The sequence below is a fragment of the Spodoptera frugiperda genome, chromosome 25, assembly GCF_023101765.2.
Source record: "Spodoptera frugiperda isolate SF20-4 chromosome 25, AGI-APGP_CSIRO_Sfru_2.0, whole genome shotgun sequence".
NCBI lineage: Eukaryota > Metazoa > Arthropoda > Insecta > Lepidoptera > Noctuidae > Spodoptera > Spodoptera frugiperda.
The window spans coordinates 4616292-4641334 of record NC_064236.1 but is presented as its reverse complement, the minus strand read 5'-3'; the positions used below and the strand labels follow the sequence as shown (position 1 = coordinate 4641334).

The following is a 25043-nucleotide window of genomic DNA, read 5'->3' as shown; positions in this document are numbered from 1 at the left end:
GCTGACACAGTGAGTTTTGTGTGTCGAGAGTTGAACCGAGTTGCAAGTGACAATGGTAGTGGTGTTAGCGGTGTCAGCAAGAAACGAACGAGAAAGATTTGTCTGCTCGTAAACACCCACCCGCATTTACTCCAGTTAATCCGTGATCATGGCGCTTGCAACAGTGCCGAAATATCGGAAACTCACCAAAGTGAATAAACATGGTAAATATCCCGTCATAAGTTCTAATAATAGTACCAAAGTCTTGTTTAAGGGTGCTATGTAGCTATGATACGAAGATTTAATAGGTAAGCAGTGAAACTGTGTGACCGTCTCCATCGATACTAAGCTATGTAGCTGTTCGAGGAAAATGCATAGCTCGAGTATAGCACGCATCCATAGCATGAATCTCACCATATTAAAAATATACCTTAGCTGAGTCCGTTTCTGCCAGTGCTAAATATGTGTACCAATGAATAAGTATGTTTGGTGGAAACCAAAACCATCCACAGCAACATAGCACAGTTCACCTCTGGTGGAAAACCACCCTAAAGCTGTATAATAAACAGATGCAGAACATTGAAGTTGCATCTCTCGATGCAAACTTAAGCAGACGATTCTAACTCCGTGGTTGGGAAGTCACGAACTTTAGCTGACAGCGACGTCCCAACTAGTTCTAGTCTGAAAGCCGACCTCAAATCGCATTTCAAACTTCATATTTGCATGTTTGTATTGTATGTTACACTTGTAGGTAGTCTCGTTAGGCGGTAGGTAGTTGTGTGGTAGTGAGCGTATCGGCTGAACACACAGTCTATAATCCTAGTTGCAGATCAGTCCACAAGAGATTTGGGTAGTGAAATAGGCATGTTTCCTGCTAGTCAATTTCAATAATTTTTTCGAAACGTCAAAAACGATATTTTCTATGAACTTTGTATGAAATACTCTATTATGACGTCATAAGTTTTTGACATCAAATAGCAGACTTATTTCTAGAAATTTAGCTAGAAAATGTCGAAAATTAAGTAGTTCTTTAAATTTATGAATGAAAGTGTGATTATTTTTGAATATTTTATTGTATTGAAAAGGTGTAATAATTTATTTTTGACCCAGTCATCATCCCTATTGCAGTTAATTAACCCGATCACAACGGCACACAACGGTACCTACAATAACGGCTAATATCTACTAATAAACAAACTTGATGCAAAATCTTAAATCAGAATTCAAAGATTTTAGATTGGGTACTCTGTATCTTCTCTAACTTCCTTTAACAAAGATGGCGAATTGTATTTATATGTACCTACACAACGCAACATTTCTCTACCGCGCCCGCATATTCGTATAGAAGCATAGCTCTCCCACACTAAATAATTTCATCATCATTGTAGCCGACATCTAGCTGTAAATTGTAATCTGGGTAACGTATACCCAGTGGAGACTGACGAAGATATTAGACACAGGGGGTCGCGGGTTCGATTTTAGTTCTAGGTCTTTAAACTTTAGTCTAGCTATAGGTATTTTCGTATAGGTCTTTTAATTTTCGTTTATTAAGATTAGGTATCTTCTTATGCACTTAAACTGCTTAAACTCCCTTCGATGACGTGATTCATGACAAAGATAGCACCGCCCTTAAAACCATTCACCATCTTTTTGACAGGATTTATGAATTTGAAATTCTGAATATGTTATCATGTAAAGTGTGCAGTGTGCAGTGTGCAGTGTCACTCGATATTGTTGTTAGCAGCCTGATACACTTCACGTGAGTTTACCATCTTCTCGCTGGTGAAGCGTGAGCGTGTCCTACCTGTGCAGCGATTTAGCATCCAATTAACGTCTGCGCGAGCTTCCGAGGTGACATATTTACCAAAGCGCTTGTCTCTTCAAAATAACAAGGTATGTTCATACATGATATTTCGATGGTGGATATATAGGTAGATCCCTACATACACATAGGTCTACTGCCTCGTTTCAGTGATTGTAACTTGTATAAGCACAACTGCTGAGCGATCTCTTTTTCTTTTTTAACATCATCCATTGGCTCCTCCCGCCTAGTGTAAGGCGAGAGTGAGAGTCAGACTCTTACTAACTAAAAACCACTCCGTTTCTACTCCTACGACCCTGAGCCTTGGTAACCCACTAGGTCGTCCGCAGCATAAGTTTACAGCTACATTCACACATCCTTACATGGGATAAAATAAAAAGCAAAGAGTTTATTTAAATAATTACTGACTCATTTGCTTGCATCTTGCCCTTCGGGGAAATAAAGCATAACTCAACGTAGATATTACGTTTTCATTTTCCATTCGCAATTTGTATTTATGACTGCAAGTAATAACAGTAAAACATTGTACGCAACAGTACAGACGGATGGCCTCCAGATACATAAGTAAACATCATATTCCATCGATTTTATAGATTCCAGTGACAAAGGACGTTAGGGTGGTTTTGAGACAATATGGCGTGTTCCCACAGGGCGGAGGGGACACCCACTCTCTAACTATGAAAGGAGCTACGAGGATTTTCCAGCACGGGATGAAAAGTGTACCTAAATAAAGGCACAATGGAAGAACCTTCAATGCTCAATACCTTTGTTGCACTCAATAGACTGGGAACCTACAATACACAATAGATGTCTTTGTTTGCTGCACTCATCAGGTTACATTCAGGTTACATTAATAGGTAGTAGATATATGTATAAGCTTTCACAGCTTATACGTAAATTGTAGATAAATTCAATGCCTAGGTACTTTTCTCTTACTATCGGAAATCACAAATAGGGTTGGGTCCATAATCTTCTAAATATATATAACTCAAAGCTGGCTGACTACATAGTGATCTATCAACGCACAGCCCTAACCACTGCACGGATCGGGCTGAAAATCACGTGTAGGTAGATGTTATGACCTACACATCCGCTAAGAAAAGATTTTGATCAGTTCTACCCACGAGGAGATGAAACTTTGTCAATTTAAAACCGATCGGGCTAAGACTTCGCATGCATAAATCTACTATATATGACGTAGGTATCCTCTAAGAAAGGAATAATACTTCTTAACGCGACCAAAGCAAAAATAGTTATTTTATAATAACTATAGAAAACGAAAAAAAAAAATATTAAAATAAGTACCAAATTAGCAGTTCCTTATAACTGATTTAGCAATTGCAAATGTCTTTATATTTTAACATCTTATTAGATTCAAAAGTGGAAACATTTTATATTAGTCGAAGCTACATGAAAATTGGACAGATAAAGCATTTAATTAACTTACATTTAGCATCGGTAGAAATTTAATTAACCGCTGTCTGTCATACAGTTTCCGAAAATTAATTTAATAAGTGCCACTTGCCACAGGAAATAGTATGTCTGTTCAAACTATGTGTCTTTTGGAAATAAACATAGATTCCTGGCCCTAGGTACCAATCTAGGTCAAAAGCGCCTCGGTAAAAGCGGTAAATTAATAATAGCAATGATATTAAACATGCTCTCAAGACTAAACCTTTTTAACGGCATGTTCCGCTTTACAGAGTCACTACAAACATAGGGTATGGTACGTGGTACCTATAAGCCGGTAAAAGAGCAGACGGATCACCTCAAGCAATTTCCGTCGCCCATGCACACCCGAAACACCAGAGGCGTTACAATTGCGTTGCCGGCCTTTTGGTGGTTAGGAATTTAATTTTTTAGGGAATCGTGCATTGGGAAGTGTGGGAAAGGGGGTAATTGGGCCTGCGATAACCTCCGGTAACAGTAACAAAACACAACGCAAGCGTTGTTTCACGTCGGTTTTCTGTGAGCTGTGGTATCACTCCGGTCGAGCCCGCCCATTCGTGTCGAAGCGTAGCTCTCACACACTTATTTGGTTTGCAGTATTCATTACGTTGCAATATAACATTGAATATCTACAGGTCGATCGATATATCTCCGCCTACTTTTCTAAAGATAGAAGTTCATATGTGCATCTTTTTAGGTGAATGTTGAATTTTATAGATAGGTACCTATAGGTACCAACGTGTAGTCCGTCATTGAACAACGATTGACGAAAAATGTATTATTTACAAGTATGTATGCAAGTACTCGTACTATCGTACGTTTTCAAAAAGCTTGCTCACAAAAAGCAGAGTTACTAGCTCTACTAGAAACTAATAGAGCTAGTAGCCCTGCTGTAACTAGTAGAGCTTTTCTCCATTAATTTACGCCAGAAAACCGTGATTTTTAGTTAGTTTAATATGTCTAGATATCGTGTATCTAGTTAATATAGAAATTATTATACTATTATATTTGTTTATTAAACAACTAAGTAGCATAAAGATTTATTCCTTGCAGAAAACGAACCCGCGACGTCACGTAGCAGTCGGTCGCATGCACTATGCCAACGGTGGAAGCCGTCCAACCATAGAGGTACAGTTGAAGTAAACCGTTTCGGTAGTTGTCATTACGAAACAATAAGTATACTTACATTGTACGGTTCAAATCACAGAAAAAGTGACGTCACGCCTATTTAACCCTAAAGGGTTAGACAGAGGAAACACATTATGGCATGTACCTAATGCCAGTCCCATGTAATAAGAAATCACAGAAATATAAAAAAAAATCACTGAAATATTATTTTAAGTATCTATAGTTCGAGTGGTGTACGGCGCACAAAGAAATTTTAATGGGGTACCTATTATAACTTTGGATTAATGAAACATAATTAAAAGTCAAGAAGAGTTGATTAAAGTTCACCTAGGTATTCATTTACTGTTCATGCAGCGGTATCGAAACCGATGCACTATTAAACCTATGTTTAGCTAGACAACTAGTGACACAGTTTGTGAATATAAATTAGGTCGTTCACTCTCACCTTATTCCTAATCCATTAACCACAAATCCCAGTGGACATGTCAGTGCACTGTCTATTCTGTAGTCTATAAATATAGCATCTAGGTATCTAAGTGGAGTGGTACAAGCTTCTACATTCTACATTTTGCAATTTGCAACCGCCAGATTCCATTAATTGTGTATTAAAACTGACACCTTTTTAAAAGAAATAATAATAAATTAAATAAATATTAGAACTGCTCCCAAAAATCTGCGATTTTTTATCCTCAAATCCTCATGGAGCCCCCTCGCCTGGGGAGGACCCACCCCGTTGTCCCGTCTCACACGTGGCGAGCACGTGAGAAACGAAGCAGCCCCTGACCTCGTGGCGGCTTGCCTTGCCACCTCAAGATGTGCAGAGAAGTGAGGTGTTGGTCTCCCATGCAACGTCACAAAGACGCGCGCCAGCGGGATGACGGGGACTTCAGCAAGTCCTCCGTACCCGGACCCATTAAAAACAATAGTACTGTCTTTATGACTATAATTAACTACGATCTGGATTCTGGATAAAGGTGTTTGACACAAACTACAATATTATTACAATTAAAAAAAAAGTTATCCTCTTTGTAAAGCCGCTAGCCGCTGCAAACACCTATACCTAACTAATTAAGTAGGTGGGTAGGTACTTTCTAGAATCTAATAATGTATTGTTGTATACGTACTCGTAATTATTGTAAGTAATATGCATTCAAGAATAATAATCTTACAAGATGCAATTATTAGCTCAGTGTATTTCCCGTGGCGGAGTGTACCTATTAATGTTACCTAATTATACCTACCTGAATCGATTTATATTAATATTAATATTAAGAAATATTAATTGCTTCGTTGCAACGTAAAAGTGAGAAGTTTAATCAGGCGGCTAATAAAAATATGAATATGGCTAGATGTCCTTCTCCTTTTCCCTTGAAAATAGTGCATTAGGTAAAACATGCAATTAAAAAGATTGACGTGAACTATAATATTGAAAACAGATAGAATAACTGTTTTATAATAAAAGAAAATGTTTAATCCATCATGTTGATTCTAAACCAACACTCTCGCGCCAGTAGGTAGTACTCCGAATACGTCTAAAAAATAGAACGCCAAGATTTTTTTTTTTACATTTGATTTGATTGCAAACTTGGCTGGAGTGCTCTTGATTGAACTAAACTTGTGTGAGTAGCTTTGATTCCCGATTCCTGCTGCCGTTATCGTGGTTGTGTTTCGTGTGTGTGGTTAGTCAGATATGCTCACGTATCTAATAGTGCATGTGGTGAACCCATTCATGGTTATTCAATCGCATTCCTGATCCCTCACTACCTCAGATAAGCATATAGGTAAGTGTGTGCATTAGGTAGGTAGGTACCTAAGTATGCATGACGAAAACAATCATGTAATTTAAAGCAGATGCTTAAGGGCATCAAGCACGGCAAGTACCTACATAAGTAGATATATTTTGTATTAGCAAACTGAAGTGGTAGTGGCTAGGGCACATAGCGCGGAGAACTGATGACCACTAGAGCTAGGGCAGAGAGGTTCTCGAGTGGAGACCGCGTACCGGCAAGCGCAGCGTAGCATTTCCACACACAAAGTGGACAGACGATCTGATTAAGGTCGCAGGGAGCCGCTGGATGCAGGTCGTTTCGAACCGACTTATCTGGAAGTCATTGGAGGAGGCCTATTTTCAGATGTGGGCTTCTTGTGACTGATAATGTTGATTCTGTATAATTATCACTGCATAGTAAAAAACAAAGTCAATTTCTCTGTCCCTATGTCCCTTTGTATGCTTAAATCTTTAAAACTACACAACGGATTATGATGCGGCTTTTCTTAATAGATAGAGTAATTCACAAGCAAGGTTTATATATGTAATACATGGATAATATATCACCATTGCACCCATACGAAGCTGGGGCAGGTCGCTAGTAATATATATATAAATACCTGACTTCTTAGTACTTAATATTTATACCTACATATAACTTAGGTGCTTAACAAAAACTAAATCGGCATCAGTCACGCTCCAACATATAGAGTATTTGAACTTCTGTTTGTCCTCTATAATTTAATAAGACTGTAGGTTTCATTAAGATTACCTAGTACAGCTTATTTATTTCTGAAACTATTTAAAAAAAAAAAAACTAGTCTGCGTAGTTAAGAGGGCTCTATTGCGCAAGTCGCAATATGTTCGATTACTTGCAGTCTCCAGTACTAGGAATACAGACCTGAGTTGGAGCTTGAATAGAGCTGTGCCGGCATAAGCTCTAGACACACGCGTCGCGGCGGCAGCGCTTTCCAAAGTTTTCTTGAAGAACTTAGATACTGAAGTGAGCTCGTGAACATTTTGAAATGTGTAAGTGTGTTTTTTTTATTTGTCATTAATTTTACATTCAAATTTTATTTTTTTATTGAACTTTTTACGGTTTTCTCCTTAAGAGAGTAGGATTATTAATTTATTACCTACCTACTTACTTCCTTACCTATTAAAAAACTTTATTATTATTAGTTATTATTTATCTTAGTTGAGAGTAGAGGTAAGTAATAAGTATAGAATATAAATATTGGACGGATATAATATTATGTAGGTATTCTGTTCTTTTCTGTGTGTCCAATTATAATATACATTTGAGTTTCTGAACATAAGTAAAATGTCCAAAAATTGTTTCGGGGGAAAGAAGACGAAATATAGGTAAACCGCTACCGAATAAATATAGATTCCGCGCCAAAAGTAAAACCAAAGTGATGGATTGAAAGTTGTCAAAAAATTCTACTTTATACTTAAGTTATAAACATCTTTAAGAAAAAATATTTTATTATTGAATAAATAATGTGCATACACAAATCTCACCTGGGTTATAATATAAACATTAAATATTTTTAAACTATTTGTAAGTCCTAAAGGTAACTGCGTATATAGAAACGTATCAAAATCAAGTGTCATTGTATCCAATAGCAAGCCGCTTATGTTTGGTTCCTGAAATTTATAACCAATCGGTGCGCTCAAATTATACTTTTTGACAAATGGAATTTAGGGAATCTTGACAAAGTTACTGCGTTAAGATTTTATTTTTTAGTCTGGTGGCGTTTTCGTATCTATGTACCTTGCGTTTCATAGTTTCTTCTCTTGAATATAATTATTATTTATCAAAATTGTAGTTATATTATTATTTAGTGCAATTAGTAAATTAAATTAATAAAGTTTGTTAATTTCGTGCTTCAAATAGACGTAACTGTTTGGTTATGATGTTATTTTATGACCGAGTATTTTTTTTGACGCTGCGTAAATTATTGAAATAACATGAATTTGTTTCTCTAGCTCAAATAAATGATAAGAAAATGGCATCTACTAATGCGGAGTTGCAAGAAAGAAGTAAACTGTATTACAAGTTTACTAAGGTTTTGACCCTGAAAGTAGCGCAAATCGTAGTGCAGAGTAGACAAGGGAAGAAAATAACACATGAATTTAACTCCAAGCTCCCAGACAACGGCGTAGAGTCCTCGCCGCAATGGGTAAGATGTTTTGTTATTTGTTTATACAAAGGAACACATGCTTGCTGGAATGTAGATGTTACAACATGCTTAGACTGCAGAACTATTGAACTTCATTGTATAATATAGATATAAACTATGTTATGTACCTAGTACCCACTTGTTGGATCTTATCCATCCAAAATTATGGTTTGAGCAATGAATTTTGCACTATTTTACACTATTGGTATTTAGCATTATAGCGGTATAGCATTTCCAAAGTGACTTTTGTCCCATGGCACAAAAAAGTACACAGCTTGTTTAAATAAACCTATATACTTTGATCTTATACAAATATGTTTTGTTATTGGTTATTGCTATGTATTATTTTCTTTACTTACCTAGTTTGTTGGTTTTTCACAAATAATGTCACACTAAAAGAATCAAGTTTGAATGTCTAAATGCAAACACATTCTAATAAGACTTATTTCCTATACAAATTAGTTTTGTGTAAAATTACATTGCTCATTTATCAGATACTTTCTTAATCAAATATCCTTTTGTTTTTAATACAATTTTATATGAAATTATTGTCTTTGTATTAGTCAATTGTGATGAATGTATAGGTAAGACAGTACTGAAACTTTGTTATATACAATAAATCGTAATTTGTCACATAGCTAAGGTTTTATCGCCTCATAAACTCTAAGAAATAAAGTCCTATCTATTTGGTCAGTAATCAAGATTGCCATTGTATTCAGCAGTGAAAATTGAAAAACTCATAAATATATTACTATGCAACATTAAGCGATCATGTTTGTTCACTTCTCTACTCATTCTCATTACATAATCTTTAATATCTAAATACTAGGAAAGTAATATACAATGTGATAGGGGTGAGACTTCTAACCTGTTAAGGCTGAGTACTACATCTAATTTTATCGACAAAAGTCGGGGGTCGAAGGGGTCGAATCCCCTCCCCCTAAAAATTATGGCTATTTTAATATTTTTTTTACTTTTTTTGATATCAAAGGTTGTATGCATCGTAGAAACAAAAAAAAAACGACAAACGTTAGCTAATAACCTTGGCTAACTAATACATTACTTTTTCATATGTTTGATAATGTTTTGGTGAGAAAAAAAATCATTTGTGAATTATTTTTACCGAAAAAATCACTATTTTTCAATATTTTCAATTAGGGGTTCAACCCCCCATTTTTTTTTTGTCAATATTATTAGATGTAGTACTCAGCCTTAACGGGTTAGAAGTCCCACCCCTATCACATTGTACATATATATGTAACCTCACGCCGAATGCCAATTGCTATGATTCTTACATACCTTTTTCACTTCATCAACAGTAATTAGTCTTTTTATGTATGCTCATCCAGGGTATCTCTAATAACTAACATTAACAATGATTTCATAAAAATATTGTCTTTAAAGTTGAAAGGGAAAAATGATGTTACATTTATTGCATTAATATGAGCAATGCAACTCTGCCTATCTTCTCTGCCAATAACAGCTATATTTTATAAAAAAACAGTTATAGAGTAATACTGAATATAATCTGAAGCTTAATATATGAGAAAAGAACTCCTGTTTAATTTTATAAGATCAGTGTTTTCTTTGCAAATAGGTTACATGCAACTCATTTTGCTATATGCTACAAGTTAGCTCAGCGAATGTTGAGATGTATTTCTGCGAATGTCAAAACAACCAAATTATATACATAGGCTTAAAAAAAAACCTCTAGAGAAGTTAACATTACATACTATGTTATAATACCCAGAAAACTAAAAGAGGAAGTTATAAATTCAGCCCCTAGAGTATTGAACTAGTTGCATGCATGCTAGCGATATCTAAAATAAGAAGTAACTAAGTCAAAATAAATCACTATTTTCCTAGTAAAGGTAGCCTACTTTCCATGTGCTAAATAATGCAGTATTTCCAAGTTTAGAGTTAAATAAGTTATCCATATTGATTTTCTATTGCTAGAAAAATGGATGGCTCAATTTAAAGCAGATAAGTTTGTCATCGGGAAAAGTAGGTCAGTCCATGTGAGACTGGTGCCACTCAAAGTTGTTTTAAACCAAAGAGTTTTTAACCTTCACTTGTAGTTTTCCAATACAATGTCCATTGTTTTTATATTTATCCTCTGGCCAGTGTTTGTTTTCCATTATGGACTTTATTGTTTTGTTCTTAATCTATTGTCCATACATGGAAAAATGTTGCAACTTGAAGAAAATAGACGAAGGTCAGTTGATATCTTCAGTGTTGTTGTCCATGTATGGGGTAAATAGAAATAGTTAATGGACTTAGTAGCTTCCTACATAAATGTCTTCAATTTTTATTAGTCCTGTAGTTTATAGGGATTAGGTTTACATTGTGACACTTTGTTACGTTGTAATAGTGTTAACTTGTTACTAATACCAACACATAAAAAGTAATATTAAATCAGACACAGAATATTAGCCCTGAGCTCATAACCTGCTACTGTATGTAATGAATAATCGAGTGGCGCAAGCGCGGTCTTCGAGTAGTTATCAGGTCGCGGGTTCGAAACCGAGAAAACTGCTCGATGGATTTGAAAGCAATTCAGTATCATCTTGAAGTTTAGGATAGATGTTCGATGTTTAATTAGTTGCTTGCGTTGACTATAAGACTAATATTAGCGAAATATTTTTACTGCCTATTTATTATTGCAAAAGCACGATGCGATGTTTCGTTACATTTTGGCACAGTGGCTTTCATAAATTTTACATCCCGCGATGGGTACTCGCTGACCAGCCTCTTTTAATAATAAATCAATTTTAATTATTCTTGTTCTAGTTCAACTTATCGATTCCGGACGAGCCGGGAGTGACGGAGGATACGAAACGTGTGCTTAACGGGGAGGTAGTGGATGCACTGACCAAAGTATTATGTATTGAGATATCCCTGCACACCGTTGACGGAGATGACATGGTGCTGGAGTTGTGGACGGTCAAGTTGTCTCCGGGCAGTGAGGTCTGCTCCCCTTCGACGGTCTACTATCGCATGAGCGTGATGCTCAAGTCCACCCTGACGATATCCAGGATTACACCGGCCTATAAACTGTCGAGGTCTCAGCATAATGAGTCTTACAAGATTTCCCATAAGATCTATGGTGGTGCACCTGATTACGATGTCTTAGGTAAGCTTGTTTGTTGCTTTTGGCAGGGATTTTTGTATTTTGAATTATAGGTATGTGTATATGAAAAAACTTATTTTTCGGTAAATGGTACTGGTACCACACGACCTGCGAGCTATTCTATCTACCTTGTGTCTTCAGTGTTTTTTTAGATATAGTGTATTTTTAGTGCACCTAGCAACCTTTTAATTCATTAAAAGATAAATATATCGAAAAGATTAACATGTTCAAACAAAGAAAATAATTTCATTAACTTTGTAATATCAAATCGACATAATATACATCGATTAAAAGATATATTTTCACCTAGGCATGGCACGTGGATTTGGTATAACATTGTAGGTACCTAATTACAATCTTCAAAAGACACAGTACACACACATCATGAATTAATCAACACACACGTTAATCCTAAAACGTAAATAAACTGATACCTAAACATGATAGCAATCACTAAGTGGTTACATAAGTAAATTAAAATACCTAAGTAATACTTACATGATATCCTGCACTCAGATAATCAAGTAATTAACATATTGGCGTCTAGCTGACAACGATTGTGTTCATTAACATTTTATCTATCATGTAAAGTATATACAGGAGCGTTCATTTATACGTGTGCATTGTTAAGTCACAACACAAGCTTAGCGACACGCGACATCCTGTTGGGATGACCAGCCAGTTCACAAACATAAGTCTAGTAAACCATACGCTGTGCCTTATCGCGATTAGCCTCTATAGATCTATGTGAGCCTAGTCACTCGATAAGTAAGCACGCCTTTTAATTAACTCTGTTTTTCTAACCGGGGTAAATACGGTACTTAGTATATTTACATAGCAATATCTTTAATTATCATCAATTGCTATTGCTATTGCACGATACTTAGATTAGTTTTGCCGGTTGAAAAATCTTAGGTAGTTAGGTAATTTTCGCAGTGCTCTCACTTTCAGTCTGGTTACGCAAACACTTCTACCCTCATTGAGCTAATTCTTTTTTAAATTACAAAACAAAGTATTTTTTTATTGTCTCCTACTCCAATGAGTCTCAACTTCTTGTTCAATATCTGTAGTATTATGTACTAAACTGCCAAGTATCTTGTATTCTAAAATAGTCCTATTTATTTCTAGGTGAGAAACGTAAGACGATAAAAGTAAGTGAGCTGCACACACCTATCGGGACTTTGCTGATAGAAGTGGTGTACAGAACGAAGATGACGATCATGCCTGAGGCCAGGCAGAAGATTGAGTACGAGGCTCCACCGGCCACTACCGGGATTATGGTGAAGAGCGACCACTTCTATACTGAGAGTCCCAAGTAAGTATTGCTATGATCATTCAATCACTATGTTGGCATATAGACGAATATACACATTGTATACCTCCTTTGCTTTTGATTAAATTAAGTTAGTTGTCTAATTCGTAATAAACAAAAGTTGTTGTTAGAGGACCAAGAAGTCAGTGACTGAGCAATATTTCTTAAGTATGATTACTATCTATAAGTAGTCAAACATTACTCAATAAGTCATTAACTTCTGAAGTGTTTCTGTTGCCACAATCAGTAATCGTTGCAAGTCTTTATCTTGCAGAGCCAGTATATCTGAAAATTATTCTCGTAAAAATACCATTAATATAACTATTTATAACTTTAGCACTAATGCAAAAAGTAAGAGTATTAAGATTTATTGCTAACAGCTTTTCTTCTGGCTTTTTCCCAACTAGGTTGATTATATTGAGCTCAATGTCAATCTTGAATGATTCAATATATTAAAATAAAATATTTATTTTCTAGAAAAAACCGGAATGAGAAGAAAGAACTGGACCTATCCAAACCCTTGACGGCAGGAGCATTTGTTGACCAGTCAAAGATACAAGAGTTGCATAGAACACTCAGCGAGCAACTACCTCCAGAGCCACCCATGGCCTGGCTGCTTGCCGAGAAGGAGAAAATGGAGAATGTAAGGAGATATTTCTATGTAGTAGCAAAATAGATCAGTTACAACAATATTTAGTTTTTGTATTAGAAACAGGTAAGTAGGCGGAGAGGAGATTGGTAATATTTACTCCTCTGCCGTTGTCATTTTTCTTATGTATCAAAATACATTTTACGTTGTTTCTTCGTAATTCACTTTTGAAACTTGTAATGGCATGGGGCCACAAACAAATATACATTGATATACATATACGTCGGGTGATCCTGATGGTAAGAGATCGACGCCGCCCAGTACCCGAAATATCAGAGGTTACAAGTGCGTTGCCATCCCTTTAGGGATTGGGAGTTTGGGGATTAGAGGAATTGGGAGTTTGGGTAGGGTTTGGCATTTCAATACTTAACTAGTTTTTTATCTTACAGAAAATGAAAACGCTGACGACATCAGACAATGCCAACGTGCTGACGACATCTGACCACGAGAACGCGAACCAGCCGAGCTGCAGCAGCGGCGCGCCGGCGCCGAGCTCGTCCAGCCACGCCGTCAGCCGGGCCATCGAAGTACCCAAGGCTAAGAATGGAGACAAATACACGGGACTTATGGTAATCCTATATCTTCAAATTATATTCACCAATCATCAAATACCATACAGCCATCTGCAAATACATGATTCAGTATCATTGTGCTAAAATCATTCATAATTCATATCATTAGAAATATTGTAAACTAGTGCTATTGCTATGAAAAGAGAAATGAGTTCACACTATTGTGTCTCAATTTCCAGGAATTCCCCTTTGCTGATGGCAGTCCCATTGCGGAATTGGCGAACTTCTATCAGGAATGCTTACAGGCAAGGTCTATCAGTGACGAGTGGACGGACATCGTGATCGATTCGGGATCTACGGACTCCGAGTCGCTGTCGAAACAACTCAAGATGTTCGAAGATGCCGTCCCGGAGTTTGACAACATGGTGGCTTCCATGTTCAGCAACTCTGAAGGCTCAGATCGCTCCTAAACTCGACTGGAAGTAAGACTGCATGATTGTTATTAGAGTAAGGCCCTAGTGTTGCGCAGTGCGAATAAAAATATTCAAATAAATCTGAGATTTTAAATTAGTTGCTATTGAAGTCAGTAGTTGGATAGGACAACGAAATCAGCATTTATATTGACAAACGTAAAATGTGTAGTTGTAGGGAGATGTGTAGGTTTTCACGTGTTAACGTTAGATCGTAAAATATAGACTACATATGTTTATGTATAAAACTGTCATATCTATGACAGATGACAGCTGTCAGATGTAGAATTTGACAACCGTCATTAATGTCAAATAAAAATTTTCGAACTTTATTGAAGTTATTTAATATTATTAGCTGTTTGCCGTTTGCAGCAAACCAGTGTGTTTGCCAGGATTTTATATAAAATGTTTAGTAGTGTGTATAAGCCGTGTAACGGCACCGTTTCTCATTTCGTGTCCCTTCGCACTGCTTGAAAGTTAAGGGTTTGTAGATATTTATAATGTAATGTTATCGACTATTGTATTGCACTGGAACTGTCCAGTGCAGCGCCATCTCGTCTAACCTGAATCGATAGAGTTGTTATGTACTGTGTAATATATAATCTATAAAGTCTTTAGTCTAGTAATACTCAATAGTTACATCTATTTACAACTAAAAGAAGTTATCAGTATTTACTTGCCAATATGTCCAGCAGTACTCCACGAAAACATTGTATTGTATTGAAACCAGAATGTGCTTGTATCTTGCAGATGCTATCTTTTTTCTCTGGCTGGGAAAAACAAGGATAGCACATTACAAAGTTCTCATATGCATAGCCTTACTAATAAAATTCTATTACTCCCTTGTTTAATACCCTAGTATCTGTTTATCAAACAGGGAGTAAATAATCATTTACATAAGACATTACTAATAAACAATAAGTGTGTGAACCATGAGTATCTATTTCATTCTTATGCCACTGTTTGCTTGCAACATTGAGAGAAGCATTCAGAAACTATACAACAAAACATTTTTACACAATGTTCTTCTACTAATAATCATCCCAAGTGCTCCACGGATAAGCCACCGTTCTATCTTTGGCTTGTTTTAACTGGCTGGCTGGAGTGGAGTAGTTAGAGCAGTGATCCTGCTTGCAGGGTGGAAACTATTCTTAAGCGACGAGTGGGCCATTGATGCAGTTTACTTGGGCAGATGCAGATGATCTCAGTAGAAAGCTGGTGGTAGTTTCTTCACCATTCAGTCACTTACTTTTCCTTATCCTTCTTGCTATTTCTAGCAATCATTCCCGGAGACCCAGACCGTGAATTGGTGTGACTTCGCCTGCGCCTTTTAGGTGGTATTTTACATTGTTTCAACTGGTTCCCTAGCCATCTTACGGTTCCCAATTTGCCATTCCACAGTAACCTATACCATAGCTCTCCCCACCTTGTTTTTCAATATCTACTCATACAACAGTTCTACACTAGAGTAATAAAAGAGCCATAAGAAAATGCCCATATTGTTTATTAGTAGTGAATCGGCTATACAATGTGTGAAATGTTTATTAGTAAGGCTGTCAGTACATTTGGCTTGTTGAACATCATATTAAATCTCAATTCTATGGTCAATCATAGTGCAAATTAATAATCTAAAGTTTACTCTACAATGCTCATATTACTGTGACTGATGCTTTTTAGGCTAATACTAATATTGTATCATATTTAATAAAACACAAGAAAGCCACTGCTCTGATATTTTCTAAGCAAGCTTTGCATCGCAGTGTAGGGTAGGAAGAAGGTGTAGGGGTATACTCATGGAGCTGACTTCTTATCTTGTAATGGTAACGTCATCACTAGCCAGGCAGATATGATCTGAGGGCTTCGTAAGAGTACGTTTAACGAGATTGAAATGTTTCCGCAGGCGGGCTTCTGATTGGTTGGTTCATAGGACAGGCCAATCGGAGCGCTGTGCGTCATCAACGTATCGATCACGTTAATCATAAAACAAACTCGTACTAAGCCCTCTATAAGTTCACAGACATGTGAATATTCCTCCATGAGTTTTCAGCGTATGATAATCGACACTTGCGGCTATAAATATAAAATATTTATAACTTCAAGCAACGTAAGACTGGGAAACTAGACAAGACTTTGAACGACGTACGACTGACCCGATAAAGGTAGCCTCTATTAGAATATATTGATACCGCGCCGCGGGCAACAGATGGCTTCAGTTGACATTAAACTAATCACTTATTACGATTATTACCCAATACAACTGATCAACCGTTCGCGATTGATCAGTGACATAGTTTATAAGCGTTCGTGTTATATTCAAAATTTTAATATTGTTTCTTGCTTTACAATGTAAAATCATTTATGTATAAATTATTAGCATCTAGTTAGTAGGTATCATCAGTTCTATGTACAATAATGTTCAATGTAAATATGTGTGAGAGATAAGAATAATTTATTCGATGGTAAAGGTCATTGTAGGCTGTAGACGTCAACATTGTTACTTGTTGCTTATAATGTAATTGTAGCATTTTGTGTCAACTAATTGTTAAGATAATTTAGCGTAGATTTTACACGTCGTGTGCAGTCATCTTAAACTATATTCTCTTGTATACCATTACTATACTGTAGGTAGATATTTTCCACACATATTAATAACAGTTTTGCAGATAACAGTTCTAAGTTTTCTTACAAATAACTAAGATTTAGCTATACATAGTTACTGTAATTATTATGTTAGAATACTATATATAATACAACCATATGGCATCAACAGCGGCCTTTTGCAACTGTAAAATAGTGCAGCGTAGTTCAGATTATAAATAAATAGATAAATCATATTTAAGTGGAGTGCCTTCGAAGCAACGACTAACATCTAAAGTCTCATTTCACGTGCCAACCCTAATTTTTAATACCATTAAACCTCTCTAGTGTATGACAACTTATTGAATTCGATTCTAATCCATCGACACTAGTTCTATAGAATTTGTGTCAAAAATCCAGATTGTTCAAGAGGTTATTAATTGTGACTAGAGTGACACCACAGCCTCAAAAAAAACATGAAAAAACGCTTGCGTTGTTTCGTTGAGTAAGTGAGGTTACTGAATGCTCAATGACTTCACAAACTTATCAATCCTTGATTCTCCAACAACCCTTAAATTCCTAACTCCCAAAAAGCTGGACACACATTTGTAACGCCTCTGGTGTTTCAGTTGTCCATGGGCGGCGGCGATTGCTGATCCGTCTGCTCGTTTACCGGCTAAAAAACTGTAAAAATTTCAAACATGCAACGTTAAAATTCTATGGTGTGTGTTCTTTGTTCTGCGATAGTTTACATTTATGTAATGTAATTTATAAATGAGTTGTCATATACTAGAGATTTACCTAACATGGCTACCGCAAGTTACATATAAATCTAACATCTTCATTAATTTATTCCCTTTAAGTTTTGGTGTTGTTAGTTTGTAACTTTAATTTCGCTAGTCAGTCGTTAAAGGTTAAATTAAATACATTAGTGTTATTGTGAAACATTGCATTGTGCCTCGTGGGTTCGATTAAATCGAAGAATTTAAAAAAATAACAAGGTAATTGATTGGGGAAAATAATTTAAGTTTCTTTTAGAAAGTGACAAAATTGGCCAAAGGTATTCTTTTTTGTTGTGTTTTTGGGTATTATGGTTTGTTATGAAGATTTTTTATTTTATTTTGGTACGAAGCAGCTTGTAGAGCTTGTGATTGTCGCAAAAAGTTAAAACTACAGATGCAATCACGGTAATAATAAAATTGTTCCGTTTTATTAACTTAAGTGAATCCATAGGTACACGGGGCACTTACTAGTTAAGTTAGTTCGCATTTCACACATTTAGCTTAGTTAATTATATCAAGGCTCGAAATCTATTACTCATACATTCAAGTTACTTATAATATGCTGTTTAAGTATATATTCTATAAAGTATTTGTTATAAAATGTTGGCATACAATTATTTATTATATTATATTAGTATTGTTACCACTATTAAATTGCTTTATTTAGGGCTAAGGAGTATAAATTAAATCTCTTGATTCTCAATTCTTTGGACTTCTATAATCGAATTATTGGCTTATTTCTGAAGTCTAGTTACATAATGTCAGATGAAGCTAGGCAGTGATTAATAAGGCCATGTTTGTGCTCCGTTACATCTAAAATAATAAAGTCAAATATTTTATGTTACATTAACTAAGTATAACGGCTTACTCAAGTCAATATACACTGAGAAAATAATTTGCAGTGTGTGTGGACGCGGCGCGACGTCATGCAACCTACTGTAGACATAGCCACGTCCGCACATACAAAAATGTATAAAAACATTTATATGATACACCCTGTTTCATACAGCTTACTGACTCCCGACAGAAGGCAAGTCTTGCAAACAATGCATCTATGCGGTGCATTTAATACTAAATAGTTAGTGACCATACTAGTCTTCAGCTCATAATTATGTGTAACTAGACTTTAATATCTCTCTCTGATATTATGCGTGAGGAACCAAATCCTGGGTTAATGAAAAACACTACCTGAAAATAATATTCCAATTTTCCTTAATATTATATTTGACTGTATTTCTATAGTTCAATCGTTTAGTGGTGTTTATTTTAAAGAAATCATGCTAATCATATACATCATATTTAATGGACATTTGAGACTAATCGTCCGTCCCTATAAAATGTCTTAATCCCATCTACAACTTTCTGACTAAATAATCTTGGTAATTATAAAATTATTTCATAGTTAACACAATTTAAATCTATTTCCTATACCTTAAGGTCGATATTCAACTACCTATCAATTTAAACATTCATTTCTAATTCCTTTTCTATTTTGACTGATAGAAAAATGAGGATCTTTTAAATTCGTGACTAGAAAAAAGCAGTTGCTAATAAGACCTTAAAGACAGATATGTAAGTCACATTTTCATTAGCAAAATTATCATAGCTATAAGCTATCATTTGTACACCTAAGATTAGATTTTTTTTCAATTTGAGAGCTTTTTAGTGGTATAATTTTTGTTAATAATAATATATTTAACATTTTTGCTCATTTTGTATTTAATTTTAACATAAACTATTATTGTATATCATGTTCAGTACTTTAAAACAATAGTCTTAGATTTTCACATATAAAAACACTATTTAGTACGTGTTTTGATTGAGCTGTATGTCGGTCTCTGTCATACATTTGACCATTTAATGTGTAAGAGTGAAACAGTATTACATATTAATGAAAACATGTGCTAAATTATGTTTATTTAGTATACTTTGAGCAACAGTTTCTATTAAATCATTAAAGCCAGTTTGCACCAATCTCTCCTAAATTAAAATGACCCCCTAAGCTATAACAGGTGACACTTAGTCTTTTAGTCTTCACCAACCTATAGTGACAACTATCAGTACAAGTAAGAGGTTAGTTTAGGACTTCCCTCACGCTAAGTAACTTCTAATTAAGTGACAGTATAGGGGTGATTGGTGAAAATGGCAGTAAGTCTTTAAGTGGAAATAAGTCATAATCGCCATATAAGGAATAATGAATAAGCTATTAATTTAAGGCACATAGCTGACCAAAAGTACATTTGTTATATATCGTATAAATCTATTTATATAGCAGGATAGCTATTATATGTTAAAGCGCATATAGTATATTTTTACAACAAAGTTAAATACATTATTGGCTAAGACATACATTTGAATGTATGACTTAGTCAAGTGTTGTTAACTTATATACGTTTTGGGTATTATATCTAAACTATCATCATAATAAAATCAATACTCAGAATCTTTATATACTGACAAAGCATAGTATGTACACATTATAATATTATAATAACAGAGTTCATTCATGTACTTATGTTAAGCCAGTTTCTATCGTAGTATGAAATAGTGTGGTTTTCATAATTTTACTAAACATAAGCATATTATTATTAGTATCATAGTTTCATTTACAATAGTTACAGTTATGGATAAGTTACAGTATGAATATATCGAATACTCAAAGGACAATTTATTGACAACCTTTAGTTTGACTAAAAAAATAGGTAACTTGCACTCCAGTCTTCAATCTCCAGTCATATTAATCAGAAAGATAAACAAATAAAACACACTTTCCCATAATGGTTTTATAATTATTACTATTCTAATCCATTGCAATTAATTATTGCAATGAAGGAAATACATAGAGCTGACATAACTGGATTTCCCTTTAACGTAATGCGTGACACCATACGAAGAGATAGGACGTTACTAACCACGCCCTTCTCTATTTTCAATCTAGCCGTGTCATACTACAAAACCGTTGCTATTTGACCACATTTTAATGTACCACTTTCGGAGCGTTTTATTGATTGTCAAGTTATACAAATTGCCTTTGAGTATTCGTTTAATAATAGTCATTAATGCATTTAATGTTAACATCAACGGTAGCAGAGTAAATATTAAGTCGGTTGTAGGCACCAGTGGCTCAGTGGCTCAGTGGCCATCTACTAAGATACAGAACACAGATTGTCTTTTCTGCACGTGCTTGTGTCAGTTTAGTTTAGTTCTTTCTTGGCTTATCATCAATAATGATCAGAGTTTAAAAAAACAACTTAAATAACAGTTGTAAGCAGGTCAACCTAATCCAATCTGTATTTTTTTCATTGGATTTTGGACTTTATATCAAAACACTAAAGTTGAAGGGAAAACTTACGTCGTATAATTGATATTGTGAAAAAATATTGTTATAACTTATTATTTACAGTAGCTTGACTAACAAGGCTTCAGTTTTCGATAGGATTTAATATTTTTCCTCTTTTCGAATTTCCAACTGAATCTGTCTTCGACTAATACTGCGCAAGTACCGTTAGACATTACTATGGATAAGCTTCGGTTTGTTTGACAATACATGGAAGACATCGAAATAATAGACACGAACATATACCAATAAGTTATAATAAGTCGACAGTACATACAATACTTAGGTGCTTATACGCCTAGCAACTTTTTTACGAAAGAGGGCTCAAAAGTTTTGAATTCAGTAGAAATTTTTATCACCAATTTATTATCATTCTTATGCCTTTAATGATAAGCTTGAAATTCAAGTCCACTGTAAACGTCGCTGTCCTATTCAAATGTGGAAATCAGAAATAATTATTAATTCATGTATAAAATTGATGTTTAACTACTACAATCACAAATCATGGTATTACCTATAGCCATTTTTTCGAGTTACAATAGATAGTACGTTTTTGTGTACTAACTAATTTATTTATAAAAAATAGTTGTGTTATGACTAGAACACATTAAATAATCAACCATAGTTTGTGGAAACTACAGTTTTAACATATTTATTGCATTTGTAACATAGTATTTCATCAATCTAATAAAAATTCGTTCGTAAGTACTGTAACACGAGTTACGTTGACGCATAATACATACGCAGATGTATTATGCGTCAACGATCGAGATGATTTAACATAATTATGATCATCATAATTATGTTAAATCATCTCGATTCTGTAACGTTGGTCATCGACCAATCCTACAAATTCTATGTAAAATGCTACCAGTTGGTAAAATACCACCCAAGGTTTAAATTAACTAGCCTATGAGAAATAGACAACTAGAAGTAGTAATACATTTAATAAAAAAGGAATCCATTGTACTCTACCTGTAGCAGTTTGTATAACTACCTAGTAGATAAGTTGTGTCGTTATTTATAAGCCAATGTCACTAGATGGCAACGTGTAACGTAACGTGTCATGCAACAGTCGAAGAGACAACTTGCAACATGTAGTTGCATATTTCATTCCGTAGAATGCACTATCACACTGTAATTGTTTGTGTAACATGTTACGTGACATTGTATGCTAGTGTAACAAGCTTGTAAGTGTTGCAAACACCGTGTTTGTGTTGCGTTTCGTAATACATTAGCTTCATAGATTTGTAATGAATGTTTACACATGGACATTAACTTGGCTTTGAAATAAAATACAGACCTTTTTAATAAAATTTTATTGGTTTTTTATTTATAACATAGTTATACAATCCTATATAACATAACATAATTACTATGAAAATGTGTTAATAAAAATACCTACCCTCTTATTCCTTTCCTTGCATAACTTAATCAATGTCCCAGTGTCACGAACGTTGACTTTAAAATAACTATACCATAAAAGTTACTGTAGCTTTTTGTCACGAGAGAATTTTACATCTTTTGACAAGGTATAGAATGTATTATGTGCAGGCGCAATAGTAAGAGTTACCCTGTAGAGTAATGTGTAAGATGACACAAGTGACGAGGAAAGGTGAACAGTTTCTATTGTGACTTGCTAATACCAATAAATGGTTGACAGCCGTACTGACGGACAGCCACAACTCACTCATTAGTCTGCTTTTTCTTCTTCCATATCAAGCTCTAGAGAATTCCATCTGTTCTTGGGACGAATGCTGCTCACTTTTATATTTTGTCCTGTTATGTTCTGTAATTGTAAAATTGCGATGATATAAAGAAAGTATAATGCATAACATAGAGAGTATATTACTAGAGGGTTCAAGAACGCGTGCCAGGCTACCAGGTCACTAATGGACCGATCAGATCAAAGTGCACCTAATGATTCGCTTCAGTGTGCGAAGAGTTGCAACGTAAAGTGTCATGACAATCACGACAATTCTGCCTAGAGTAATGACTAAGAAGGATGTAAATTACCGTCAAATGGTGAATAGAAATGGCAAACACTATACACACATTACCCTGCATAAACCAAATCTTGGTGGTAAGAGTTAAAGAAGGTAGACCAAAGAACTTATTACGTTCTTTGTGTGTATAATAATTATACCAAATGTGTATAATAAGTATGTAAATGAATATGAATATGAATACCAATTCCTCTGAAAGGCTCAACCGGGAGATATTGCTATCAAAAGTAACAGAACTGGCATTCGGAAAAGAGAAAGCTTGAATATTTTGGGACATCATGACAAACCCTAAATGCAGACTCCTTTAGATCACGAACCAGAGTAAAATTTAAGGAATGAGAAGGCTACAAGGGAGGACCTTGGCTCTGTGATCTCCATTAATGGTTGCAGTGCATTACCGCATCACTGCTGCGTCTAGAATGCAGTGATCGCCAATCTTTGCAAGGAGATGGCATCATAAGACGATGAACGTGGGCGATGAATGGCCATATCCTATCCTAGAAGTGTTTTTTGTATGCAGGACCAAAATCATGCGATAGTTGCATAAAATCCAAAGGATTAAAAGAGCCTCTTTCAATAGAGGTCAATTAAACGGGTTTTTGAAGAATTGGTAAACCGTAGGTATGGTTTTCAACTGTTCCTAACTTCCCATTAATTAACTAGATACTAAAGTTCTACCATACGATTACCTGATCATCAAGAGGTGCCTTGTAAGTGCGCAACAGTGTTAGGATGTTATTCTTCAGAGATAGCGATTGTCGATGGTATGCGAACACGGCGTCATGTAGCATAGCATGTCTTATGCGCGAATGGTCCGTAGAACGAGCCACGCAGCGTACAGTACGCAACGCGTCGAGTGCAATGTTCAGACGAATGCGACCCAAAAAGGCGTATAAAGAACACTCTTTTTCTCTTTCCTGGAGATTGAAATGAGAAAATTTTAAATTGGGTTACGTCTGTCGGTATTAATTCTTGAATCTTGCACTGTCTTCTTTTGCTAAATAAGTCCATGAAACAATATTGATAATAAAAGAAGAATATGCAGAGTTACCTAAAGGCTTTTGTTGAAAATATAAATAAAATGCTGGTGAAAGAACGATAAATAAACAATGCTTGATTCTGACGTATAAAAAGAATTTTGCTGTAGCTAAACTACTATTGAGTTGATTGATTTACTAGGTACCTTCTTTCGGTCTTTAGCAATAACATCTTCTTGCTGGCGTTTTATTTCTTTGGCCCAGCCTCTGAGAAACAACAGAAAACATTGAATGAGAACATCATGAAGGAAACTGGACTCATCATAACTTCAAATTATATTATTACAAATCTGACTTAAGGACGCGTTCTCAAATCTGACGTAAATAAGCTATTTTTCAGTACATATTACGACCAAAAGAAACTTAACTGAACATAACTAACAATTACAATAGATAGATCACTTCTTTATCTCCAAAAATATTGATTTGTAATGTGAAAAAAGTTATATTTTATTATTGCAAACACGATTTTTCTTTACCTCTTCACACAAAATTGATAAAAAAGGGTTGAGTTTAGGAACGTTTTACTGCTACTACACGCATAATTCGGAATCTCAAAAAAATATCCCGGGGAAGCAGACATAATCAAAAATTGTACTATTGGAAAAAAATTACGAAAATATTACAAATTGTCTCGGAAATAAATAAAAGTTCCCGTTTAATTTTTTCTCCTATTTTGCTGTCAGACATCAACTTTAAAGCGTAGCAATAAGGGTTATTTTATTTGTTTACTATTTAGATTTATTGGATAGAAAATGTCAAATGAAATTTCAGTCTGCGCTCGAGCGCTGTCGTGAGTGGACGCTGCGTCGCCTGTTACAAAAAATGGCCTTGAAAAAGATCGCTGTACGAGTACAAAATATTTGATATTATAGTTCACAAACCAATCTTGATATTTT

General features: G+C 35.1%; 2 protein-coding genes and 1 long non-coding RNA gene across 4 annotated transcripts in view; 2 read left to right on the top strand and 1 right to left on the bottom strand.

Annotated features, from left to right (window-relative positions):
- The window catches only part of LOC126912392 (uncharacterized), an 86971-nt gene that overhangs the window by 37077 nt on the left and 24851 nt on the right, over nucleotides 1-25043 (top strand). The gene's annotated exons all lie outside the window — the stretch shown is intronic.
- On the top strand, nucleotides 7048-22420 carry LOC118263603 (autophagy-related protein 13 homolog). 2 transcript variants are annotated; one of them, XM_035575698.2, is made up of 7 exons: nucleotides 7048-7175; nucleotides 8139-8332; nucleotides 11123-11465; nucleotides 12591-12777; nucleotides 13252-13417; nucleotides 13813-13992; nucleotides 14175-22420. In XM_035575698.2, the coding sequence occupies exons 1-7, from the start codon at nucleotides 7172-7174 to the stop codon at nucleotides 14403-14405; spliced, it is 1305 nt and encodes a 434-aa protein (XP_035431591.1). In that variant the 5' UTR covers nucleotides 7048-7171; the 3' UTR covers nucleotides 14406-22420. The 2 variants fall into 2 exon arrangements, with proteins under 2 accessions (XP_035431591.1, XP_035431599.1); XM_035575706.2 differs by having other exon boundaries at nucleotides 7052-7175; nucleotides 14241-22420.
- Nucleotides 19037-25043, bottom strand: part of LOC118263576 (uncharacterized) — a 34453-nt gene continuing 28446 nt past the window's right edge. Inside the window, exons 18-20 of the mRNA XM_035575651.2 lie at nucleotides 24291-24351; nucleotides 23797-24024; nucleotides 19037-22890 (exon numbers count right to left, since the gene is read on the bottom strand). Coding sequence (XP_035431544.2) covers nucleotides 22795-22890; nucleotides 23797-24024; nucleotides 24291-24351 — 385 coding nt within the window. The 3' untranslated portion in view covers nucleotides 19037-22794. The remainder of the gene's footprint in view (nucleotides 22891-23796; nucleotides 24025-24290; nucleotides 24352-25043) is intronic.